Source organism: Lynx canadensis, chromosome B4, assembly GCF_007474595.2.
Source record: "Lynx canadensis isolate LIC74 chromosome B4, mLynCan4.pri.v2, whole genome shotgun sequence".
Lineage (NCBI taxonomy): Eukaryota > Metazoa > Chordata > Mammalia > Carnivora > Felidae > Lynx > Lynx canadensis.
Genome location: NC_044309.1, coordinates 130818149 through 130842308, shown reverse-complemented (window position 1 = coordinate 130842308; position 24160 = coordinate 130818149). Strand labels below are relative to the sequence as shown.

Genomic DNA, 24160 nt, shown 5'->3' with positions numbered 1-24160 from the left:
GAGCCACCCAGGCACCCCCAACCATGTCCTTCTTTGAAAGTGGGGCAAACATTCCCAGGATCTCCCAACAGCCCTCCCCTCATGTCCTGTCTGTCAGAAGTGCACCGCAAGTCCACGGCTAAACCAATCACTGGATGGCCCGGGAATCAAATAACCTTGATTGGCTCAGACTCAAGCTTTAAACCAATCAAGAGTCACTTCCTGGGACTGGGCTGCTTCCTCCTTCGGATTCACAGGCCACCCTGGGCTCCGCTCAAGGAAGTCAGGTTTCTGTCCACTAGGGACGGTGGGGAGGGGCCTCTAGGTCCGGAGCGGAGCCGGGAGGTGGGCACTCCTTGGGGGCGTGGGGGGTGGGGTGGCGGGAACTTGCCCCAGGCTAGCCAAGAACTCTGCTCTATCCCCTCCGGCGCAGGTTCTGAGATGGGCATGTGGCTTCAGCCCTTGGATGTCGGTCGGATGAGCACAGCTAAAGGCGGGTGCACCTGGAGGGCTGGAGCACCTCGCAGGGGCCGACCGTGAACTCCTCATGCCTTAGCCAGGCCGAGCTGAGTTCCTGTCACAGCCAGAAGTCCCCGCGAGGGAAAATGGGCTCTGACTTCGTGATGCAGCCGGGCTCAGTCAGCACTTTCTCTTCCCTAGAAGAACCACCCTGGAGAACACCGCCTAGACCTCGCACCTCTCGCTTTACACAGGAGGGAACAGGCTGAGCGGGAAGGCCTTGTGCAAGCTCGCGACAAGCCAATCAGTGACAGTCAGGCCTGGAGCAATCGTGACACCTCCCGGCCTGCAGCCCCTCAGCCAGCTCACTGCGGGGGGCGGGGGGGGGGGAGTCACAGGAGCACCCCAGGCGGGAGGGGAGCCCGAAGGTGGGTGGGATGGGGGTGTAGGATCTCACCTGAGCTCCCGGAGAGCCAGGACCTCCTTCCTCTCGGGTCTCTGCAGAGAGGGCGCTGTAGCCCCCTGGAATCCGCTAACGGGAGTTCAAACCCTGTCTCAGGAGATCACGCTTTCTAGACGTGTGCTGCTGTGTAAATTAACACCGCCATTTCTGATCCTCATTCCCCAAGAGGCAAAAGGGGCCGAGCGATACAAACTGGCTGAGTTTTCGGAAGGACTGAAACACATCAGGACGTAAAGACCCAGCGGGGCATCAAGCGCTACTGGGCTGAGGTAGGACAGGGAACAGGAGAACACTCCGCGGGGGCGCCTGGCTGGCTAAGTGGGTTAAGACGCTCACTCCTGGTTCCACCGTGGCTCAGGTCATGATCTCACAGCTCGCGAGTTCCGGCCCCACGTCAGGCTGTGTGCCGACAGCCCAAAGCCTGCTTGGGATTCTCCCTCTTTCTCAGAACAAATCAATACGTCCAGAAAAAGAAGAAAACGCTCTGGGACCGGGGTGGGTCATTTCCTGCGGAGGAAGGTTGCCAAGCCGGCCAATGCTGTGGAGACCCGGCTCAGGCGGGGGGGGGGGGGGGGGGGGGGTCCTCCTCCCGCCCCGTGGCCCACACACACTCGAGGCCACACAGGCTCTCCCGCTCGCACTTTATTAAGTACGGGACGGCTGGTTACGACAGAGGCGGAAGTGGCGGGAAGGCCCAGCCCCCACCCCCACCATCACCGACACACGAAAATAAATAAATAATAAATAAATAAATAAATAAATAGCCGGGGGCGGGCATGGGGGAAAAGTGGCACAGCAAACACTGACAACACGGGGACACAAAAGCCCCCCCCCCCCCCCCCCGCCGTGGCCACCATCAACGCTGGACTGATACCAGTACCATGATCAGGGAAACGTGGGGCTCTCGGCCACAGAAGCCCCCAGAGCCATTGGGTGGGCCCTCCCCGGATCACAACGTTTGTGGAGGGGTGGGTGTCTTCAGCACTTGACACGTATGGACAGAAATCTGGACCCCTAGCTAGTCCAGTCAGATCCAGATTGTCAAGAGGCCACGCTCTCTCAGACTTCTGGGTTGTTCTCTTTAGGATCGAAGAGACCAGTGAGTCATTATTACCTGGTGTTCTGATCGGTCTACCCAGGAGTGAGGACCTGAAAGGGTCATCGTCACTTTGCCTTCTGATTGGTCCACTCAGGGATCAGGACGATAATGGCCGGTGGCTCCCTAGACCTCTGATTGGTCAGCAGGAACCCAAGGCCAGGACTGGAGGGAGGAAGGGCTCTAGAGGCCCCAGGGAAGGAGTTGGGGATTAAGTGCTCAGGGTTAGGGGAAATCTTCAGTGGGCACAAGGCCCAGATTTCAAAGAGGGGAGTTCACGAGGCAGGAAATAAGGCCACCTGGCTGGGTCAGGCCAGGGCGAACTGGTAGGGGCAGGGGGACAGCCTCCGGAACGGCAAAGAGTGCCCAGCCACCACTGGGAGGGGACGCGAGGGCCCTAACACCTTCCCTGGGTCCCAACCCCACCAGGCTGCAGAAAACGGGGCCCAGGGGCCGGCAGCTCTTGGCCCATCGCCTCCATCTACGGGACCGGGGTGGAGGGCTGCGGTTGCTGGTCAGGTGGGCTCAGTCCTCCAACCCCTCCATCAAGTCCGCGATGCTCTCCACATAGTAATGGGGCACGAGGTCGTGCTGGCCAGACGCCAGGTAGGCCCGGGCCTCCTCCAGGCGGGAGACGCCTGTGAGCGTGAGCACGGTGGTCATGCCACAGCGGTGGCCGAAGAGGATGTCGGTCTCCAGGCGGTCACCCACCATGAGCGTGCGGGTGGGGTCCACGCTGAAGTGCTCCGTGATACACTCGAACATGTAAGGGCTGGGCTTGCCCACCACCAGGGCCTGGCGGCCCGAGGCTGTCTCCACTGCAGCAGCCAGGCTCCCAGTGCCTGCAGGGAGATGGAGACGTGGTCAGTGTGGAGCGGTCGCAGGGGAGGCATGCAGGCTTGGAAACAGAATTCCAGGGAGGCGGCGTGGCACGGGGGTTAAATGAGGCACTGCAATGGGTCAAAATCTTCCCAGTCTTCGTGGTTAAGAGTACAGACTGCGACCAGATGCCTGGGTTCAGGCTCCATCAGCTCCACCCTCCTCGGGAAGGCCACCTAACCTCGCTGTGCCTCCGTTTTCCCATCGCTAACATGGCCCGGTAGGGGCTGAATGAGCCACTGCGTGTAACCGGGCCTGGCTCACCCAGTCCCGTCTGGGGTTCACTGTTGGACCCTGGCAGCTGTGTGCCTTTGGGCAAGCCACGTGACCCTCTCTGAGTTTCCTTGGACTCACCGGAAAAGGAGGATCCAAGTGATAACTGCCCACCTTCTAGAGGTGCTGTGGGCTTCGCAGGGGCAAGCGGTTTGGAAAGCAGAAAGTACTTAACGGACAGCAGTGTGGTTACCGCCACAGGAATGTGGGCTCCTGGCATCAGAAACTGGCACAGCCCTTTTGGAACGCAGCAGGGCACAGAAACGTTCGCACCTCTGCCCCAGTCGGCCTCGGCCGGGAAAGCGATCACAGGCAGAGAAATTCAAACTGGAGACAAAAAGCTACATGCCTGAAGATGTCCGCGGCCCCAGTAACTATAATAAGCAAAACTGTGGACATGCCCAAGAATTTAACAATAGGAGGACTGTTTGGAAAAGGGCAGTCCTGACTCCCAGCCCCGTACCATGCTGCCCCACACAATGAGTCCACTGTGCCCGTCCCACAGGCACATCTTTGTGCCAGACGGTTCTGCCTTCGCATTAATGTCCCTGAACCAACGATGATGATAATCGCTATTTACGGAGCACATTCTCAAGTGGGCTGTGCTGGGTGCTCACGGAAGCCCATTTCACGGATGAGAAAGCTGACGCTCTGTGACCCTGAGTAACTTATCCGGGGCCGCACAGCTTCGCGAGCAGCAAAGGATATGTGTTCGGGTGGGTCTGACCCAGTCATGCGCTGGGCCGGCTCGTCCCGGCTTGGGAGTGCTGAATGCTTCACTTTCAGGAATTTGGTGGACTGCTTGTGAAAGCCACGATGAAAAGTCAACTTACCGTCTAAACGTACAGTCAAATTAACTGTTGAAAGCAAAGGCACTAAGTTCTCAAAACTCATTTCTTCCTAATTATCTTAGCATCATCTATGCTCTCGAGATTGCTTACATCTGTAATGATGAAAATACTGTATAACGGTGTGTGCACAAACCTTCCCAACTCCACAGTTCAGTGACTTTATGCTGGTAGCTTGAAATTGGCCATGGTGGGAGTACTTGTCCCACAGAAATTGGGAAATGGTATCAGTTAAGCCCCCCCCCACCCCCCCAGTTATGAAACAATTGTCAGTACACCACTGGGTTGACCCCATATGCCCTGGGCCTCTCTCCTTTCACAAAGGATGACATTCTGAGCAGTCAAGCCGAAGTTACAGAACGATAAAGCAGGCTCGAAAGCAAGAAATCCTCAGGGCGCCTGGGTGGCTCTGTCGGTTAAGCATGCGACTTCAGCTCGGGTCATGATCTCACGGTCCGTGAGTTCGAGCTCCGCGTCGGGCTCTGTGCTGACAGCTCAGAGCCTGGAGCCTGCTTCCCATTCTGTCTCCCTCCCTCTCTCTCTCTCTCTCTGCCCCGCCCCTCCCCATCCCTGTTCACGATCTGTCTCCCTCTCTCAAAAAAAAAAAAAAAAAAAAAGACAAGAAATCCTCAGCCCAGCAAATCCCCAGAGGAGGAGGGGGAGGAGGAGGAACTTCCCCAGTGTCACAGGACCAGGGCGGAGCTGACCCGGAGCAACACTCCTGGGAGGTTCGCCTTGACATCCGACCTAGAATTTGCTTGCTTTCTTGATAACTGGGTAGGGAAGAAAAGCCATTTGCCTCCTTGGTTAGAAATTCCTTCCAGGATGGGAAGGGTTCAACTGAGTCACCCCCAAAGTGTTTTGCTTGGCTCAAGATTGGTCTCGGCCGGGTCGTCGATCTCCTTTCCCACCAGGACAGAACTGACCGCCCTTAATCCCCCACAGCCCACTTTATCCACTCAGCCAATATTTACCAGGCTCTATGCTAGGCACTGGGCATAGAGCAGTGAATGCAACAGGGATCCCTACCGTAGGGGAGCGGGCATCCTGGCAGGGGCAACTGTGAAGAGGGCTCTGTCCTCAGACTACCATCATCCCACTTCATTTAACATCCTGTCATCCAAGGCTGTCACGTGTTTTAGTGGTGACATAGTCCTCAGACAGCAGGCATTTCTATTTGCCAGTTCAAGTGACCGCCATGTGAGCAAGAAGGCAAACACACATTTAGGAGACCCACCAGGGAAGGGGAAAGGAGGGGGAAACGGGGGTGAGAGACCCCCGCTGCGTTAGTTCAGATTTTACGCACGACGGGGCCTTTATTAGTATATTTCTATACCACCGTTTCAAAGCCGCCTTTCAGTTGTGCACAAACACGGCTGAGCCTCTGCTTCCCCCTCTAGGTTGTGGGAACAATCAACAGGGCCAGTGACCCAATCAGGTGGGGCCAGAGATGAAAGGGGCAGGCAGGCGTAGGCAGGGCCTGGCCCCTCTCTCGGGCTCGTCCACACCACCCTTCCTGAGTCCTAGAGGGCCCCTTAACCCAGTCTTAACCTGACCCGTGAGCCTCCAGGGAGAAACTCACTTTTCATAGCATGGCCCAGGTGACCAGCGAGGAGGGAATGATGGAGATCTGTCCCTACCTTCAGCCTCCTGACTTGGGTAGTGACTTGTCCACACACACTCACCACTGTCAGCTTCTGCCACCGTCTGCTCCTGACTGATTCAAACCCTCCAAGATGTTAGGAGCCTCCACCTGCTCCCGCCTCCTCTGCAGGCCTGAACATCCAGATGACAGCAGCAAACAGAGCCTTGGATGGGGCTGGGGTGGGGGCTGGGGTGGCCACAAGAGCCAAGTTCAGGTCTTCCTGTTCTTGGGCAGCTCACTTCCCCTCTCTTAGCCTCAGTTTCTTTATCTGAGAAATGGGACAGTAACTCCCAGCTCCAGAGTAATTTAGAAACTAAGTCAGAACAAACAGCAAGGTACTTCATGAAGCTCTGTACTAACAGGAGAGGGCTCTGGATACAACCCACACCATCTGAGCACCTACTATGTGCCAGGCACTCACCCTGATCACTCTCCCTCTGAGGAAACTGGCATGGTTAGCATTCCCATTCTACACCCAGGACAGAGATGCTCCGACGTTATGTAATTTAAGATTACAGAGCCCTGGGTCAAACTCCATCCACCTCGAAGGCTCCCCGCACACCCACCTACAATCTGCCGCTGCCAATGGTGTTCCAACCGCTCGACGGGGGGACAATCCTTCCAGGCTTTGTTCCCAACTCTCCGACCTCACCCCGATGGCGGGTAGGACAAAACGACAGGAATCCCTGAGGCTGGTTCGGTAAGGCTAGGGCTGGGGGGGTCGAGGACCTGGATTCCGCCTGCAACCCCCCTGAACCGCAACGGGCCTCAGTCTCCTCATCTGTTAAACGGAGACCCTACTACTGACCCTCGAGTGGTGGCAGTTTCAAGAATTACCAGACGTGGCCACGAAAACGCTCCCCTGGGCTCCTGCAGGGTGGGAACCGCCCTCGCATCTCTCCGGTTCCCCACCTGTCACCTGGAGACACCCCTTCCTCGCCCCTCTCCCCTCGGCGCGGAGGGGAGGTGAAACGCAGGTTGCCACCCCACCTGCTTCCCCGCCAGCCCCGCGCTCACCGGGGGTCCGGCTGCCATCGCTGAGCGGGTGCCACGGGTCGCGGTCGGTGGCCACGAGCAGGCAGTCGGGGTCGCGCAGGTGCGCGCACGCCTCGCTCAGCTTGGCGAAGGAGAAGTGCTCGTCGTAGCCCACGAGCACGGCGCGCACGCGCGGGGCCGCGCCCGAGTCCTCGCCGGGGTCCCCCGCCAGGCGCAGCCCCGCGGCGCGCAGCTCGGCGCGCAGCCCCTCGCCGCCCAGCACGAACACGGCGCCCGGCACTTCCGGCGGCCCGAGCAGGCGCTGGCGCAGCAAACGCGCGGCGCACAGCGCGGAGCTGAAGAGCTGCTCGGCGCGCAGGCCCCCGAAGCCGAGGCGCGCGAAGCGGAGAGCCAGCTCGGGCCGCGCGCGCCGGCTGTTGTTGCTCACGAACAGCGCCGCCTTGCCCGCCCGCGCGAGCCGCTCCAGCAGCTCCGGGGCGCCCGGCACGGCGCGCTCGCCGTTCCACAGCACCCCGTCGCAGTCGAACAGGACCCCCTGCGTCCGGCCCAGCACGTCGCGCAGGGCCGCGCCGCGCAGCCGCTCGCAGCGCGCCATGCAGCCGGCCGGCCGCTCGCACGCCCGCACGCCGCGCGGCTCTCCCTCTGCGCGCACGGCGCGCTCGCCCGCAGCCCGCCCCCTTCCCCGCAGCTGCCAATCGACGCGCGGGAAGGGCCAGGGGGCGGAGTCACGGCCTGGCCCGCGGGCCAATGGGGGCAAGAACCTCGGAGAGGACCGAGGCCCCGAGCTAACAGAGCCCGGAGAGCACGGTGAATCGCGGCCGCGGCCGAGGGGCGGGGGCCAATAAAGACCGAGCCTAGCCCTTCGCCCCTCCCCCTAGCTCTGCTAGGCCAGTTGCCGCCGAGTTTCAACCCCGACTAGCCTTTTAAAGGATAAACTGACGTTCTTCTTGGCCAGTAAAGAGTTACGAATAGAAAATCTGGAGCGGAGAGCCGCGCTTACGTTCCCCAGCCAATCAGAAGCTTAGTTGCTAGGAGGAAAACAGATGCCAAGGGAGATGTGGCCTTTGGGTCAGAACCCCTTGCCCTCTGAACCTTGGACGCTCCGGTTCTGAGCCAAGTCCTGAGAAGCGTGTGGGTATGATTAGGAGAGAGGCGCATAGTGTCTTCTCGAGCGCTGGGGCCCTTGGCCTAGACCAGTCGTTCTCGACGCTGGCTGGTAGAGTCCCCCGGGGAACATGTATTTTGAGGTTTAATTTGCATACAGGTAAGATGTGCAGATCTTACATGTACAGTTCGGTGACTTTGACAAATGCTGTTTAAAAATACCAAAGCGACGCAGCACCCCAGAGATCCTGACTTAATTGGGTGGGGCCCGGGACTTTATTTATTTATTTGCTGTTTTTTAATGACTTAGGGGTTGTACTGCGAGGCCAGGGTGGAGAGGCACTGGGTCACCAGGCTGGGAGAGGCAGCCTGTCACTAAGCACCCTGGGGAGGGAAGGAGCCAGAGCAACAGTAGTCAGTGGCTCAGGCAGCAGCGGTAGCGTGACTTAGCTGCCTAAGTCCCTACTCGGGGAGGCATGTGTCAAAATTCCAAGTTGTCTGACCTCTGAGAAGGCTCTGAAGACCTGACCTCCAGGAGCAACCTGGGAAAAGCCACACCCTATCAACCCTCTCTGAGGCTCAGATAATTTCCGGTCCCCAATGCCCGCTGGCCTTTTGCTCCTGTAGTAGGTGGTCTCCTTAGCCTGGAATGTTCTTCCTTCTTCCCTGACTTTTTCGCCTGGTCAACTCCTGAAAGACTCCTCTTTGAATCACCTCTTCCACGAAGCCTACCTGTGCCCTCCACACACAAAGACAGGAGTCTGGGTCCGATGGTCAGCCCCTGACTGGTTTCACATGGGCTCCCGGTGCCATTATACTTGATTCTGATTGTCAGCTCTCCTGCGTGTCTGTTCCCAGGAGCTCCCTGGGTGTTGGGCTGAGGCCGGGGTCTGGCTCAGGGTGCAGCACCCAGCAGCCTCAGCGGTTTGCAGACAGATCCATCCCTGCTCTTCGAGGGAGCCTTTCCTGCCTACTCTGAGAACACCAGGGGTTGGGGGGATTGGCATTCACGGGAGCCAGTGCTTATGGGGCGCTTCTGTGTGCAAGGGTGATGCTTGGGTCTTTATAGGAATGTCCCGTTTCATTCTCGGAACGACGGTCCTGGGGTGGAAACTGCTGTACTGTTTCCTGGATGAGGAAAGTGGAACGCTAGGCAGTTAATTGTTCCGGATGTGAGGGACGGGCCCAGGCTCTGGAATCAGACCCGCGTCCTCCTTCCACGTCCATGCCTCTACTTGCTGTGTGTCTGGCAGGTCATTTTCTGAGCCCCAGTCTCCTCAACCTGTAGGAAGGTGACGGGATCCACTTCCCAGGGAGAGGAGTCCATGGAAAAGCACAATGTATAGCACAGAGTAAGAGCCAAAAATGCTGGCTCTTATCATTCCAGACAGCAAGAAAGAAAGGAGGCAAAGAACGGGAAAGATCTTCCCCTTTATGAAAGTGGCTTCTTTATTTGGAGGGCAGAAAAAACCAACCATCATTTGGGCAGCTGCTCCGGTTTTGTCCAAAATAATTTATTTACCAGCCTTACAAAAAAATACGTTGGCAAGAGACAAATAAGAGTCCTGTAGGGGCAGGCAGGCCCCTCCTTCCTTCCGGCGGCTCCCCTGGGACCCTGCCAGAGAGCTGGGAGTCGGGTGAGGGGCCCCCAAGCCCCGTGTGGGTTCAGGAGGAAAAGGTCTGGAAGTGGAGGACTAGCCTGAGTCCTCCTTGCCAGGGGGGCCGACCCAGCGGGCACCGAGGCACTTGTAGGCAGAGGCTGGAGGCCCCCAGCCCTGGGAAGGGCGAGGGCTGTGTCCTGGGTAGACCGATGGGAGGGAGGAGATGCTGACTGTTGCAGGGGAAACCGCCAGCTCAGTCGGTCTCTGAGGCAAGGCTCCTGGGCCGGGGTTGAGGGGGGATGGCGGGGGGAGTGGAGGCCCTGCCTACAACCTCAGGGGCCCGTCCCTCCTCTGTGGCCACCCCTAGGTCCACCTGCACAGGCATGCTCAGAGACACTGCGCTAGGGGAGGCCGGCCCCGGGGAGGCCGGGCTGGGGGAGGCTGGCGAACGCCGGCTCTGGCGTCGGGCGGGCTGCGGGGGGTTGGGGGGCAAGGGGGGTGGCACCGTGGGGGCCCGGAGGCTGCTGCCGACCAGACGGCGGGGCAGGGCCTGGGGGGTCACGGGGCTGCCAGAGCCAGGGGGCGGGGGTGGGGCTGGAGGGGAGGAGCGCGGGCTGGAGACCTGGGGGGGCGGCATGGTGGGCCGGGCTGGCGCTGGGCGCTTAGCTGTGGAGGAAGGACAGGGCAGTTAGGCATCCACACAAGCTCCATGCTACCGCGGGACCTTTGTACCTGCCATTCCTTCTGCCGGGAACACGGTTTCCACGGCCGGCTCCCTGACACTTAGGCCTCTCTCCGTGTCCCTTCCCCTGCCCTGCTCCAGTCACTGTCATATTTTCCCGTTGGATTTTCTTCACAGGACCTGCTGCCCTCTGAAATGACCATGCCCGTTTTTATTTGGCTTGAGTCCCCGGCTGGAACGTAAACTAAGCGAGGCCATCCCGTGCGGGGTTGGCTAGCACAGCGCGGGCCACGGATCGATATACAGTCGCTGAATGAAGAAACGCTCACCGTTCCTCTGGATTCTTGGGCCACTCTCACCTCTCAGGAGCCACCAGAGCCACCCACCCCGGTTTTCAGAGATCCTGCTACACCGTTCCGATCGCGTGAGGCAGCTGAGGAGCCAAGAGGCCTGGACACGGGTCCTAGCCCTGCCTCCACCCACTGTGGGCTTTGGGCAAATCGCTTGCCCCCCTGGGGCCTCAGTTTCCTCATCGTTAAGATGGGATGAGAGCCTGGACCTCCCAGGGCTGACACAAAGACCTTCAGGGGCTTGAGGTGCTGAGCCCCGGTGAACACCTATCCCACTTGCCCCCATCCAGGAATGGTGGCTGGAGCCTCCTCCTGCAGGAAGGCCCCTGTGTGACCTGTCAACCCCATGCTGGTCCGGAGGGTCCTGTAGCTCTACATTGTACCCCCAGGGAGAAAACTCCAGTGCCTCCTGGGCTGGCTGGGCCCTCCCAAGTGTCCTGATCAGTGGCAGTGACCCCTCATCTGAACCCTGCACCTTCTCACCTGCTGGGCTTTAGGCCAAGTCAACAGGTGAGTGCACCAAAGGGGCTCAGAGGAGCCCCGAGTTTCTTTCCACGCCCAGCCCACCAGCCCTTTGAAGCCTCTATCCCACCTCTTCACTCTGATCTCTGGACTTCTTGAGGGGCCGGACTCCACAGCCCCGCTACGCTCAGGAGGAGGGCTAACCTTTATCGAGCACTTACTGGGTACCAGCTGCCAGCCAGGAGAGCACCGTTTAATTTGCCCAACAGCCCTACAAGGTAGGTGCGGTTATTGTTTCATTACACAGAGGAGGAAGCTGAGGGGGCAGACAGTGAAGTCACCTGCCCAAGGTCACAGCACCGGAATCTGAACCCAGAGCGTCAGGCAGCAAACCTAGGCTCTTAGCCACCTGGATTCCTGGCCTCCCAGCTGTCCGAACACACGAGATGGTCTGATGGCCCAGCTCCTCTCCTTGCCCACCCTCTTCCCCCCTTCCCTCCCCTGGCCAACTTACTCTTTCGAGCCATGTCCTCCCCTGGAGTGGCTGCCTCCGAGGGGCTCCTACTGACCTTGGGAGAGGCTGGTCTGGGGGGCGCCTCGGACTCTATCCTGTGAAAGAAGGAGAGGGCCAGGGTCCAGCTTGGCCATCTCCCAGAAGTCTGGAATCTTGGGGAGACTCCCAAGGCACCAGGCTAACTTTGGGTCCTCCCAGGACTTGTCCCCTGCCCCTGGTCACTGGGCCTGGGATCTGTCCCCAGGCTGGGCCCCCATCCCTCAAGAAGACGCTCCTGGCATTGGCCAGAGTTTGGGTCCGCTGAACCCCTGGCTTCCATGTGACCCTGTGACGGTGGGTCCCCATGGGCCAGGATGGCAGGTAGAAAGCAGGGCCTCGGCTCTCGGCCTCCGTGTGATCTCCACTGAATGTTCCAGCCACGAGAAGCCAGAGAACGGACAAGCACAAGGGGTGGCCATGGCTCCTTCTGGGTTTCCTCCAGGTCTCTGCTCAGTTGGCTCCTCTTTAGGGAGGCTTTCCTGATCCCCAGGCTAGAGCAGCTCCCCACTCCCTCCCCCTAACCTGCTCTCTTCTCCTGTAAGGGCACGTATCACTGCCTGCCATGACAGTACCCATTTACGGATGTACTTGTTGGCTCTCTCTCCCCGGCCCTAGGAAAGCAAGCTCTAAGGCCAGCGTCTGTCTGTTTTGTTCCTCCGAGAAAAGTCACGGTGTGCGCCCTGCCTGGGTGATGACAGAATAGTGCCTGTTTGGTATGGAGACACCATGTACGACGGAGCCCTTCGAGATCTGAAGGACCAAAGAGAACACTGGAAGGTGTTTACAAGATTCCAGCTGACCAGCTCCCTAGTTCCCTAAATCCCCAGGGCCTGAAACAGTGCCTGGAACATAGTGGGTGCTCAGTAAACAGCCATACGACGAGCGAGGAGGCACATTAGAGGCTGAGCGGAATACAGCCTCTGGGTCTCCACCCCGTCCACTCCAAATGGGGAATCCTGGTATTTGGGATGGAAAATACAATAATGACGTTTCCCAAGATGCTGTTGGAAGCCCGGAGATCGTGCCTCAAGCTGGACATCTTGGGGCAAAGATGGGGGTCATTCATTTCCATCAGTCCTTACCTTTCCCTGGCAGCCGCTGAGGCCGGGGCAGGGGCTGGGGCTGGAGCGGGTGTGGACACAGCGACCGTTGGAAGCTCCTCAGGAGCTGGCCTGTTGCTGACCTTGTCCTGGGGGACAGGGGCTGAGAACAGGCCTGACACGTTGAAGTTGACGTCTGCAGACAGAAGGAAGCAGGTCTTAGCTTCCAGAACCTCCGCCAGCCTTCCCGCCTCGGCCAACATCAGGGCCTCTTTCCTTTTCCCCCGACGTTATCTGGACCACATATCACCTCCCTACTCCCACGTGAGCCTCACGACAATCCCACGAGGCAGGCAGGATCATCCCCATTGTACAGGGGAGACAGTGAGGCTCACGGCAGAGAAGCAATTTGCTCCGGGCCTCATAATGAGGCCGCCAGGGACGGAAGCTAACTCTGGAGGGCACCCAGCTGGGCAGATGAGGGCACAAGGGGACACGTTCACAAAGACGGGAACTTCACCTCCCGGGAAGAGGGTGTCCGCGTTCTGTATCAGAGCCTCGACCACGCCCACCACCTGGATGGAGGACACTGAGGCTGCGTCCAGCTGGGCCTGGTCCCTGGGGCAAAAAAAGGAACGGAGGTGAGCCATCCATTCTGCAACCTGTTAGCGACCCCAACTCTGTGTGGCCCAATCACGCCAAGTGCCTGTTCTCAGAAAGCTCAGGGACCACCGGGGGATGACAAATGTGTCGCCCACGTGCCAAATGTTCCCCTTCCTTCACCCACAACAGGCATCGCTCGCCAGGGATGGGACCCTCTTCCTCGTAGTTCTCGGCTCTAGGCTGCCTCGCCCAAGTAATCGTCCTCAGCAAACGAATGAAATCTTTGTGCCATCTGTGGCCGGGTGAATTATAATGACCCCTCGCCCTTTACGGTGCATAAAACATTTCTCCATTTTCTCGCCTAATTCCCCACGCCAAACCCCTCAAAGTTGGTAATGATTTCTCTCCAATTTACAGAGGAAGCAGTGGGAGCTCCGGAGAGTGAGCTTCCTAAAGGCATTTCTGGAAGGTCGAGGGGCGGGGCTGGAACGAAATCACTGGGCTCCCAGCCTTCCAGGCAGCCCGCTACCAGTATCACCCAGAATGCCCATCTCCAAAGCCCCGTGGGGTCCACGCTCCCTTCGGCAGCCTGGAGAAGAGGAGCTGCTTGATCCACTCCAAGGATGGGGAAACTGAGGCCCGGGGGAACAAATAAGCAGCGGACGGGTGGGGTGGGGATTGCCGCCTTCCCCCGAGCTGCAGCCCCTCACCCTTCTTTCTCGGGAGGCCACAGCAGGTTGGGCCCCAGGACGATGGCAATGTTGCTGGGCGTCATTTTATTCACCTCCTGCTCCTCGGCCAGCCGTGCCAGGAACTTCATCAGGTACCTGGGGAGGCAGAAGGTGGGCTTGGCCAGGGACAGGGCGTCTTTGGCCATGAACACCCATTGACGCCCTTGAGGCCTGAGAATTTCTCAGCCTGGGGTTTCCAAAGAGTGGCAAAGGTACCCCATCGGGTGGCTTAAAATTTGTTTTTGATTGCTTTTAACATTTATTTATTTATTTATTATTAAAAAAAAATTTTTTTTAACGTTTATTTATTATTGAGAGAGAGAGAGAGACAGAGCGTGAGCAGGGAGGGCCAGAGAGACGGGGAGACACAGAATCCGAAGGGGGCCCCAGGCTCCGAGCTGTCAGCCCGGAGCCCGACGCGGGGCTCGGACTCACGAACCGCGAGATCACGACCCGAGCCGAAGTCGGGCGCTCAGCCGACTGAGCCACCCAGGCGCCCCAACATTTATTTATTTTTGAGAGACAGAGCAAGACAGAGCATGAGCGGGGGAGGGGCGGGGGCGGGGGCCACAGAATCCAAAGCAGGCTCCAGGCTCTGAGCCATCAGCACAGAGCCCGATGCGGGGCTCGATCCCCCGAACCGTTGCGATCACGACCTGAGCTGAGATCAAGAGTCAGATGCCCGGGGCGCCTGGGTGGCGCAGTCGGTTAAGCGTCCGACTTCAGCCAGGTCACGATCTCGTGGTCCGTGAGTTCGAGCCCCGCGTCGGGCTCTGGGCTGATGGCTCGGAGCCTGGAGCCTGTTTCCGATTCTGTGTCTCCCTCTCCCTCTGCCCCTCCCCCGTTCATGCTCTGTCTCTCTCTCTGTCCCAAAAATAAATAAACGTTGAAAAAAAAAATTAAAAAAAAAAAAAAAAAAAAAAAGAGTCAGATGCCCCACCGACTGAACCACCCAGGCACCCCTAAAATGTTTTAATAGTTAAGTCGGCTGGCCTGCTGAGCACCATATATGTGTCAGGCATTGAGCTAAGCTGAGACTCTCCCAGCCACCCTGCGGGGTAGGGACTGCTATGCTCTGTGCTTTCCAGATGAGGGCACTGAGGCACAGAGCGGTCAGTTCACCTGCCTCGGACCACAAGGTGGCAGAGGTGGGAATCTGAAGCCAGGTGGTGTGGCTTCAGAGGTTCAAGGTGTGTGTTTAGCTGCAACGTCAGGATGGAAGATAGGACTAGGCCATTTTAGCCGTGGTTTCAGAAATGCTGCTCGGGCCGAGGGGGCAGGCTTGGGCTCACCTGAGGTTGCTGAGGTTGTCCTGGGGGAGGCGGCTGCACACTTCCTGGAGGGCCTCCAGCCGGGCTCCTGGCTCCTTCAGACTGGGTGGCGGGGAGAGACCCGGTGAGCCAGGCCAGGGCCCTGGGGCCCCACCTCTGCAGCCCCGCCCTCCCCAGCATAAACTCACCTGGCTGCCCTCATCCAATCGTCATAGAGGTCAAAGGTCATCAAGGGCTCTGGCAGCTCCCGCAGATAGGACTTGAGGGCACCTGAAGCAGTGGGAGTGGGGGGGCGGGGCTTAGACCCAGTCCCCCAGGCCCCCTACCTCCACGCCAGTGCCCAGCTCTCTCCATCTGTTGGGAACCAGGCCTTTGTTCCCACTAATGTGTCTATATCTGATCATTTCTTTGGGCCATGGGCCTTTTGGAGAAAATGCCGAAGGCTGGTGGACCTGGTCCCAGAAAAATGTACGTACACATCACGGGCCCCACTTTAAGGACCCCTATGTCTCCGGAGGTGTCTCCTCGGCAGATGATCAGGCCCTCAGCCAAACTATCACGGGAGCATTTCAGGCTGTTGAGGGGAAGGGATCTGGGGGGAAGGCCCTCCTCCCGGGGCTCCTCGGGGCAGGCACCTGCCACGGCGTGGGGGTCGGAGCAGAACTCCTGCAGGCCGCGCGGGTCCGAGGCCATGGTCTGCTTGAGACGTTTCAGCACCGAGGCCCCAGCGGCCAGGCGGAAGAGGCCCTGGGGTACAAGAGGAAACGGGCGGGGGTCACAGAGGGGCGGCAGGGGAGGACGCCCTGGCCGGGAGGCCCTGGCTCGCTCAGGGTGGGCGCTCGGCCCTCACCGGGCCTGTGTCCCCACCCAGTCTGGTGGGCAGAGTGGGGACCACAGGATGCGTGGCCACCCTCAACTCTCAAGGTCTAGGACTCGGCGCGAAGTGGGAAGTCTGGGGGCAGCGGGGAAAGCGGTGGGGACACAGGAGTCTGGGTGGGCGCGGAAGGGAGGAAGGAGGCCCGGCAGCACTATCTAGAAGCCCAGGTCGCTCTGCGAGTAGGTTCCGCGTCTAAGGGTCTGTCCTCGGGGCAGGAGCCTATAGACCAGCGCCGGCAAGGTGCACGGGACGGATGAGGACAGTGCGAGGCAGTGACTGCATGGGGGTCCCTGGCTTTACTGACACCTTCTCGTGTGCCACTGGGCCCGTGTTCCTCTTGGCCTCCGTCTCTCCCTCGTAAAATGGAGCTGGTGAAGGCTCCTTCTCAGGGTTTTGGGGATGACTAAACGGAGCAAGACGTGGAAAGGGTTTATGGCATAGCGGCTGCCCATGAACATCACTCAGTGGGCCGTGATGTCAGTTTGGCAGCAGGAGGCCGTGGCCTCACAGGCACCTGTGCTCTAAGGATTCCGGCCCCCGTGTCCCTTCCAGACCTGCCCCCACGAGCCCCACCTCTTCCTTCATGCCCTCAGAAAGCAGCATCATGACGCAGGCCTCGATGGGCAGGGCGATGTCCCGGCCCAGCTCTTGCAAATGGGTTCCCAGTGACACCCCATACACCCTGAAGAAGGGGGCGGCCGTCATCGAGGGGGAGGGGTCTGCAGGGACGAGACAGATCAATGGCCCGGGCTCCCCCCCGTCCCTGGACAGCCAGCCCCCGCCCCACCCACCCCCAGACATCCTCAAGGGCTACTGCTTTGCCCAATCTCTCTCGAATCCACCCACCTCCACTGTGTCGCCCCTAGCCCGGGCCATCACCCCTTCCCTCCTGCCTCTTAAAGGTCTCCTGACTCCTGTTCTGTTCCCCTTCATTCCATCACTCTGCACGGCAGAGTGACTTCTCCGTCACAAATCGAATCGGAACGCATCTGCTCAGAACTCATCCGGGGCTCCCTACTGCCTCCCAGGATGGAGTGCAAGCATCTCAACATGCCCTGAGCAGGGCTGGGGGCGGGGGGGGGGGGGGGCCCCTGGGTCCGCCTGGGTCCCCACCTGCTTGGCTGTGGTTCTCCCTCAGCTCAGCCAGGGCCGTGTCCAGTGAGCTCAGAGACTTGCGATGGTAATCAGCTTGGATCTCCATGAGCTGCGGGGACAAGGGGGTGGCCCCAGGGTGGGTGAGGGAAGCTGAGCCTCCCCCCCGGAGTCCCTAAGAACACACCCCTCCCTCCCACATCTTGAAGGGTGTCTCAGGGGGCCCCTGGTGTCCACCCCTGAGTTCCACTGGCCGGAGGCCACTCTCGGACTCACGTGGATGAAGTGGTTGGCATATGTGTCCTCCTTGGTGGCGAAGTGGTAAAGGTCGGCCAAGTACTCGTCCTTGGGGACAGAAAGGGGAAGCTGAGGCCTAGAGGGGTTCGTACTCGTCCAAGCTATACGTGGAAGGCCCCGGCCAACTCTCCTCTCTCTGCCAAGGTTTGCACTTGGGGATGGCCCACAGGGACCCCCCTCGAACTCTTACATATATATTGTGTGTTTAGAGAGAGAGAGAGAGAGACAGAGAGAGAGGGAGAGAGAGAGCACAAGCAGGTGAGGGGCCCAGAGAGAGAGAATCCCAAGCAGGCTCTGCACTGTCAGGGCAGAGCCCGATGCGGGGCTTGGACCCACGAGCCACGAGAGCATGACCTGAGTCGAAATCAAGAGTCAGACGCTTGACCGACTGAGCCACCCCGGCTCTTAAGGGACTTTTACGGCTTCTAGTCCTCATCTCTGTGCCCCATACCCTAAGCACGGTGGCCTGTCTTAGTCACCATTCATTCATCTGCTCACTCAGCAAACACACTGAGACCGTGGTGAGTAGCCCAAGTCCCCGCCTCCCAGGAATGACGGGTACGGTGTAGACACAAGAGGCCACAAGATAGTGGCCGAGTGCACACAGCTTGGAGGCTGACGGCCTGGATTCAAATCCTGGGCTCTGTTGCTTCCTAGCTGTGTGGCCTTGGGTGAGTCACATCGCCTCTCTGAGCTTCAGTTCCCTCCCCTGTGAAATGGGGTCAGTACCTGCCCTCGCCACCCCCTCACGTCCAGAGAACTCCAAGTGCTCCCTCACCTTGCACTGTTCCACCTTCCTCTTCAGTTCCTCCTCCTCCTCCTTCAGCGTCTCCACTTTGGTGGCGGTGGCCGTGTGGCCGTAACTGCCGGGGCCACCGCCCAGGCCCTGACCGCCGCCCGAGTTCTTGGCTGCCTGAGTGAGCCTGGCAACGATCCCAAGGTGGGGGGGGGGGGGTCACTGTCCCCGTTGCATGTCCAGAGCCAAGTGTCCCTTCCACATGCCTGACCCCCCAAGGTTTCGGGATTTATGGATGAACATCCCAGAGCTCTGCTTGCCCTGGGCCTCCGCCCAGCCTGGGCCATGAGTGCTCAGGGGCTCCCCCTGGTGGTGGGCTTGGTGATCGCGGCCACCGAGCTCCAGAGTGGAGGGTGGGGGCGTCCTGCAGTCCAGGGATCTTGGGGGATCCCTGATAGCTACCCCAGGCTCTGGAGTCACCCCCGGCTGGCACGCGCACGCGCACACCCATGTTCAGAGAGGGACTCTCACATGTACCCTCACATGTGTTCCTAAAGACCGGATGAGTCCCCAAGTACACACAGTACCCAGTGGACCCTGCCCCCGCTGTTCTAGTGTGGGTCCTGTGGCCACCGTTATGGGCTGATCTAGGCATGGACCACCCCCCCACCCCAGGGACCATGGCTCCCACCTGCTCTTCAGGGTGTTCCAGTCAGACACCAGCTTCTGCAGGCTTTTCTTGTGCTTGAGGATGGCCGGCAGCTCCTCCTGGGGGCAGGTACACGGGGAGGGAGGGGGTCGGTCGGCAGGCTGGGGAGGTGGGAGCCGAGGCTGGGCAAGCTGGGCGGGGAGGGGGCAGGGGGCAGGTCACCTCACTCAGCCTGCTGAGCGGCTGCAGGACATCCCTCTCCAGAGTCATCTCAAACTCGGCCAGAATGCGGGCCAGCTGGTTCTGAATGGCACAGCTCATCTCTAAGGCCTTCCTGTGGATACAACACCGGTGGGCCCAGCCCCCACAGCTCCTCACTCCCGTCCGGAAACACGTGATGGGGCCTCCTCCCTCCCCGTCACCCCTGCCCCTTCTATCTGTCCTTCATCTTGGCTGAGCCAACACCTTCCCAGACCTGGCCGCCCTCACTGACCTGGACGCCACCCCCCGCCCCCAGCTCAAGACACTAACTACCCCCATCCTGGTCACCCGTCCCTCACCTGGAACCCCTCCCAGCCCAGATCCCCCGCTTGGCACCCCGTTCCTGCTCACCCCATGCTGGAATCAGGGTCCAGCTCCTTGAAGCTCTCGGCCATTGTGGTGGACAGAGCCATGAGGGGGAGCTTCTTCTGCAGGAAGGGCAGGGCGGGCTGTGAGCAGGGGCCCCCAGTGAGCCTCCCTCCACCCCACCCAAGCACAAGGCAGGCTTCTCGGCGGGGGGGGGGGGGGGGGGCGCGGCGCAGAGCCCCATCGAGGCACTGGGTGTGGACAGGGGAAGAGGGAAGCCGGGAGGGCCACAGTCTTAGGTAGGAGTGGAGACCGGATGATGACGAGGCCCGGAGGAGTGACATCTCCCTGTGGCCCCGTCCCCTGACCCCACCCCACCTGGGGTGCCCTTTTCCCCTCCCAGAAACCAATCAACTGGGCAGGAAGGAATGGCCAAGTACCCTCACACGCTAGGAAACCAAGAACAGAAGGCAAGGAGCTTGCCCAAGGTGACACAGTTGGAAGGAGAATGAAGGCACTGGGAACACCCCGGGAGCCGGGACCTTCCCCTGCCCCAGGGCATATGTGGCTGGACTGAGTCACTGCAGAGCTCAAAACCCTCCCACTGAGAGTTACTAGGAGCACCAGCTTGGGCCGGAAAGACCAGGGATCAAATCTCAGTTTTGCCACTTACTAGCTGTGTGACCTTAAGACTTTACCTCTCTGACTTCATTTCCTCCTCGGTACAAAGTGCTAATAAGGCAGCCTCCTCCTAGGGGGTGTCGTCGGCAATTAAGTGAGGCAACGCATTAACCTATCTTAGCCGCAGACTAGCGGTAATCAGTCTACAAGTGCCGTTGATTAATACCAGTGAGTATCAATATGTGCCCAACTGCCACTTCCTTCAGGAAGCCCTCCCACACTGCCTCAGTGCAGAGGGCCCGCTCTGCTCTGCTCTGGGTGCAGACTGCATCGAGAAGTTCAGGTGCTGTCCGAGGCCTGGCCTTGTGGCTCAGGGGGTTGGTGCAGATGGGGGCGGGGTCCAAAAGGGGCCGGGGAAGAGGCAGAGCCTCATCAGTACATGGCCTGAGGGGTCTTGGGACAGAGCAGTCCGGACCCTCTTGGTGTCGGAGGCTCAGACTAGCAGGGGGACCCCAGCCCCGACCTCCCTCTCCCATTGGACAGAGGTGTTCGGTCCAGGCCCCTCCTTCCCGGCACCCCCCCCCCCCCCCCGCCACTTACCACCCGCTTGTCCATGTCTGCCCCGCTCTGGCCCTGCAGACAGGCCTGCAGCCGTTTGTGGACATTGTGGGCCGCCCGCTTGGCTGGCTCCAACCGCTGCTCCACCTGCGAGGGGGGCTCTGGGTTTATGCGGCGTGGCAGGTTGTTGCCCCTCCCCCCTCCCCCCCCCCCCCCCCGCCCCGTTCTTTCCCAGAGCAGGAACCACCTTTCTCTTCCCTCCTCCTGGAGACCCCATGGCCAACAGCTTGGGGAATGACTCAACCCGACCCCCCAAATGGCGTCCTCGTCCTCGCGGGGGCCCTCTGCTGACAGCTTGCGCGGGCCTGCCCTGCCACCCGCCCGGGCACGTACCTGGTGCAGATCCTCCCCCAGGAACTCGGCAGTCTCCGGGGTGCTGTTGGGGGGGGGGGGGGGGAGGAAGGAGCTTCTGCTGAGGCGGCCCGGGTTAGGAAACCCCCTGCCTCCCCCTGCCCCCTCAACAGGGCACCTGGACCCCGATCGTTCCCAGTGCCCCTCCTCGTTGGAGGCCGCCCTGGGTGGCCCGCCTGCCTGCCTCATCCCAGTCGGAGCACATTCCGTGGGGGCGGGAATAGGATACGTGACTTTTTCCTCCTCCACCCAGGGCTGTGTCCTGCGAGAGGGCGGATGAAACCCAAGGCAGTGGAGTTGAGAAGCCACCCCCGGGCCCAGCCTCTGTCTTGTGCTGACCCCGGGGAGAAGGAGGCCAGGGTGGCCCCAAGAACGGGAAGTGTGTGAGCTCACACACTCCTGGGCTGTCAGTCACGCAGGACTCTGGCCTGGGGTGGTCGGCAGGCCCTGGGTCCCCGCCCGGGGACACACGGGACCCTGAGGCCCGGAGCCGGGGGGCCTGACTGCCCAGGCTCACACAGGCATCTGGGTAGCTGAAGACTAGAGCCAGGTCTCTGGACACCCAGTCCCCTCCCCGGAGGCCCAGAGAACGGGGAAACTCGCAACACAGGGGGCAGAGGAGAGAAAACAGACCCTGGGTGCTCCCCAAACTTCTGGCTTCCACCCCAAGGGCTCAGGGGGTGGCGGGGGGTGGGGGGGCGGGGGGAGGGAGAACAGAGACCCAGGGATGTTTCCACCTGAGGCTGGGAAAAGCAGAAGCAAGAGAGAGAAGCTGGAGGCCTCTGGGCTTGGTGGGGGGAAGAGGCACACAGCCGGACAAGGGAGGCCCCTCAGCCCTCCACGACGGGACCTAGTCTCCTCCCCTCCCCCAGGGTCTGGGGCCCTGATCGCCCCTCCCCCTCCCTCAGGCAACCAGAGATGGTCAGCTGTCCCCATTGTACAGAGGGGACAAGTGAGGCCAGGGAGGATCATCCACTCAAGAGGCGCATGGAGGCAGAGAAGACCCAGGTTCCTTGATCCTCCCTGCACTCCGCTCCAATCGGGGTGGGGGTGCCCCTTTCCCCCAAAGGGCCTAGCCCCTCCGGCCAGAGCCCCGGGAGGTGGGGGTGGCATCCCAGAGGGGAGGGAGAAAGAGAGGGGCTCCGGCCAGTCAGAGGGCGGCTGTCCAGCCGTCCCCGCCTCCCCCACCCCTCATCCCCTAGGGTCCGGGGCCGGGGGTGAGCTTGGGGCCGGGAAGGCGCGGGTTGACACTCACCGTCCCAAGCTGCCCGTCTGGGCCAGCTGCCGCATGCGATGCAGCTGCCTCTTCATCATCTTGGGCGCGGGCTGGGGGCCGCGGGGTCACGGTCGGGGGGCGGGGGGGGGGGGGAGGGCCCGGCAGCCCCCGGCCCAGCCTGCCTGCGCCCGCGGTGCCGCTCTCTCCCCGGATGGGTGGGCGGCGCTCTCCGCTTCCTGGGCCAGCCGCGCTCCGGCGGCCGCTCGCTCCCTCCTCCTCCGCGCGCGACTCCGCCCCCAGCCCCCAGGTCACTCCTCTCTCCAAGTTTGTTTTCTCGCCCGTCCCCGGCTTCCGGGCCCCCCCTCCCCCGCAGGCCCCCCGGCCGGTCCCCGCGACTGTCGGGCCGGCGGCCGCCTGGTCGTCCACAGGTTGTGTGGCGGCCCCGCCCCCGGCCCCGCCCCGCCCAACCCCGGTGGCGGGAAGCAGGTAAGCCGGCTCCGGCCACCCGCGGTGGCCTCTGGGTTCCTGCCCCCCACGCAGGCCTGCCGGCCGTGGGTTTAAATAACTTTCACACACACACACACACACACACACACACACACACACACACACCCTTTTTTTTTTTAAGTTTCTTTATTTTGAGAGTCAGAGAAAGAGAGAAAGAGACAGCACGAGAGGGGGAGGGGCAGAGCGAGGGAGAGAGAGACAGAGAGAGAGAGGGAGAGAGAGAGAGAGGGAGAGATGGCTGATGGCGCAGAGCCTGAAGCAGGGGCTCGATGCCACAAACCCCGAGGTCACGACCCGAGCCGAAATCAAGAGTCCAGCGCTCAGCCAACTGAGCCACACTTTCGCACCCCTTTTAAAGGAGAAAGAGAGTTCCACGCTTAGGAGGCAGAGGCCAAGGACAGGCCTCTCCAACCTGTACTGGCCCATCTGGGCCGGCCCAAGGATGCTGCCCCCTGGTTCCCTCTCCCAAGGATTCCCTGGCTACCTTGAGCTAAAGGTTACCCCTGCCTGCTTCCCGACTGGAGACTGGCTGGGGACTTTGGCTTCCTGGGGCCACCTTGCTGCTTTGTGCCCTTGGACAAGTCCCGGGAACTCTGGACTTGCCGTCTTCATTGGCCTGATGGGCCAGCTGTCCTGGCCCTGCCCATCCCGAGGAGTGGACAAGATAACCCTGCCTACTCCCGCTGCCCCTTTAAGGGGGGTGCCCCACCCTCCAGAGGAGCTCCCTGACACCCTGCTCCCTCCATCGGTAAAGTCCCTTCTTCCAGCAAACTTCTTCAGTCCTTGCCCTTCCTCTCCGAAGGCAGTGATGTGGGTGCTGCTGTGATCCCCCAGACTCGGTAGGAGTGATTTCTTTGGCCCTCCACCCAAAACAAAGTTGCTCCATAACAAAGTGCTCCAGAGGCGCCTGGGTGGCTCAGTTGGTTAAGCGGCTGACTTCGGCTCAAGTCATGATCTCGTGGTCCGTGAGTTCAAGCCCCGCGTCGGGCTCTGTGCTGACAGCTCAGAGCCTGGAGCCTGTTTCAGATTCTGTGTCTCCCTCTCTCTCTGACCCTCCCCCGTTCATGCTCTGTCTCTCTCTGTCTCCAAAATAAATAAACGTTAAAAAAAAAATTTTTTTTTTTAAAGTGCTCCGTAACTATTAGTGAATACAACATGAGAGACTTTGGGCAACAGTAGGTTCTCCTTACTCTGAACCCCCACCCTCTCCGGCATCAGGGGCCCCAGGGCTGGGGGCAGAGGGAGGGGCATCAGGTAGCGTCCGGCGCCGCCCATTGCACTTTGCTTTGTTGCCAGTTTTAACTTAGTTTGAGGATTACTCGAGCCCCTACCGTGTGTGCGTGGGCAGGCTGGGTACTTCACATGGACGAGGACGAGGATGAGGCCTGGCACACAGGGAGGACTCACTGCTGCTCTCCAGTTCCTAAAGGGAGAGCCAGACAGGCCCGCTGTGGGTGGGGGAGGGGCCGAGAAGGGAACGACGACCCTCCAGCTGCTGCTGCTGGAGTCAGAGCCTCCCAACTGCGAACCCACGGCTCAAGCTGGCCCGAGGAGATCCCAGACAAGGTTCCCTAGCCCACCTCCCCGTTCTCCA

General features: G+C 60.5%; 2 protein-coding genes across 4 annotated transcripts; both read right to left on the bottom strand.

The window, feature by feature from the left end:
• Window positions 1-1523: 1523 nt before the first annotated feature.
• LOC115517697 (pyridoxal phosphatase) lies at window positions 1524-7233 on the bottom strand. Its single transcript, XM_030320568.1, has 2 exons — window positions 6660-7233; window positions 1524-2839 (listed from the first exon to the last, which is right to left on the bottom strand). The coding sequence occupies exons 1-2, from the start codon at window positions 7231-7233 to the stop codon at window positions 2523-2525; spliced, it is 891 nt and encodes a 296-aa protein (XP_030176428.1). The 3' UTR covers window positions 1524-2522.
• Window positions 7234-9160: 1927 nt separating this feature from the next.
• SH3BP1 (SH3 domain binding protein 1) lies at window positions 9161-22489 on the bottom strand. 3 transcript variants are annotated; one of them, XM_030320566.1, is made up of 18 exons: window positions 22099-22489; window positions 20826-20868; window positions 20475-20579; window positions 19299-19375; window positions 18909-19020; window positions 18729-18805; window positions 18080-18224; window positions 17281-17349; window positions 17026-17116; window positions 16486-16631; window positions 15671-15782; window positions 15224-15305; window positions 15057-15137; window positions 13744-13860; window positions 12951-13048; window positions 12473-12626; window positions 11352-11446; window positions 9161-9368 (listed from the first exon to the last, which is right to left on the bottom strand). In XM_030320566.1, the coding sequence occupies exons 1-18, from the start codon at window positions 22155-22157 to the stop codon at window positions 9220-9222; spliced, it is 1812 nt and encodes a 603-aa protein (XP_030176426.1). In that variant the 5' UTR covers window positions 22158-22489; the 3' UTR covers window positions 9161-9219. The 3 variants fall into 3 exon arrangements, with proteins under 3 accessions (XP_030176426.1, XP_030176427.1, XP_030176425.1); XM_030320567.1 differs by having other exon boundaries at window positions 9168-9357; XM_030320565.1 differs by having other exon boundaries at window positions 9168-10009; window positions 22099-22157.
• Between the last annotated feature and the right edge of the window lie 1671 nt (window positions 22490-24160).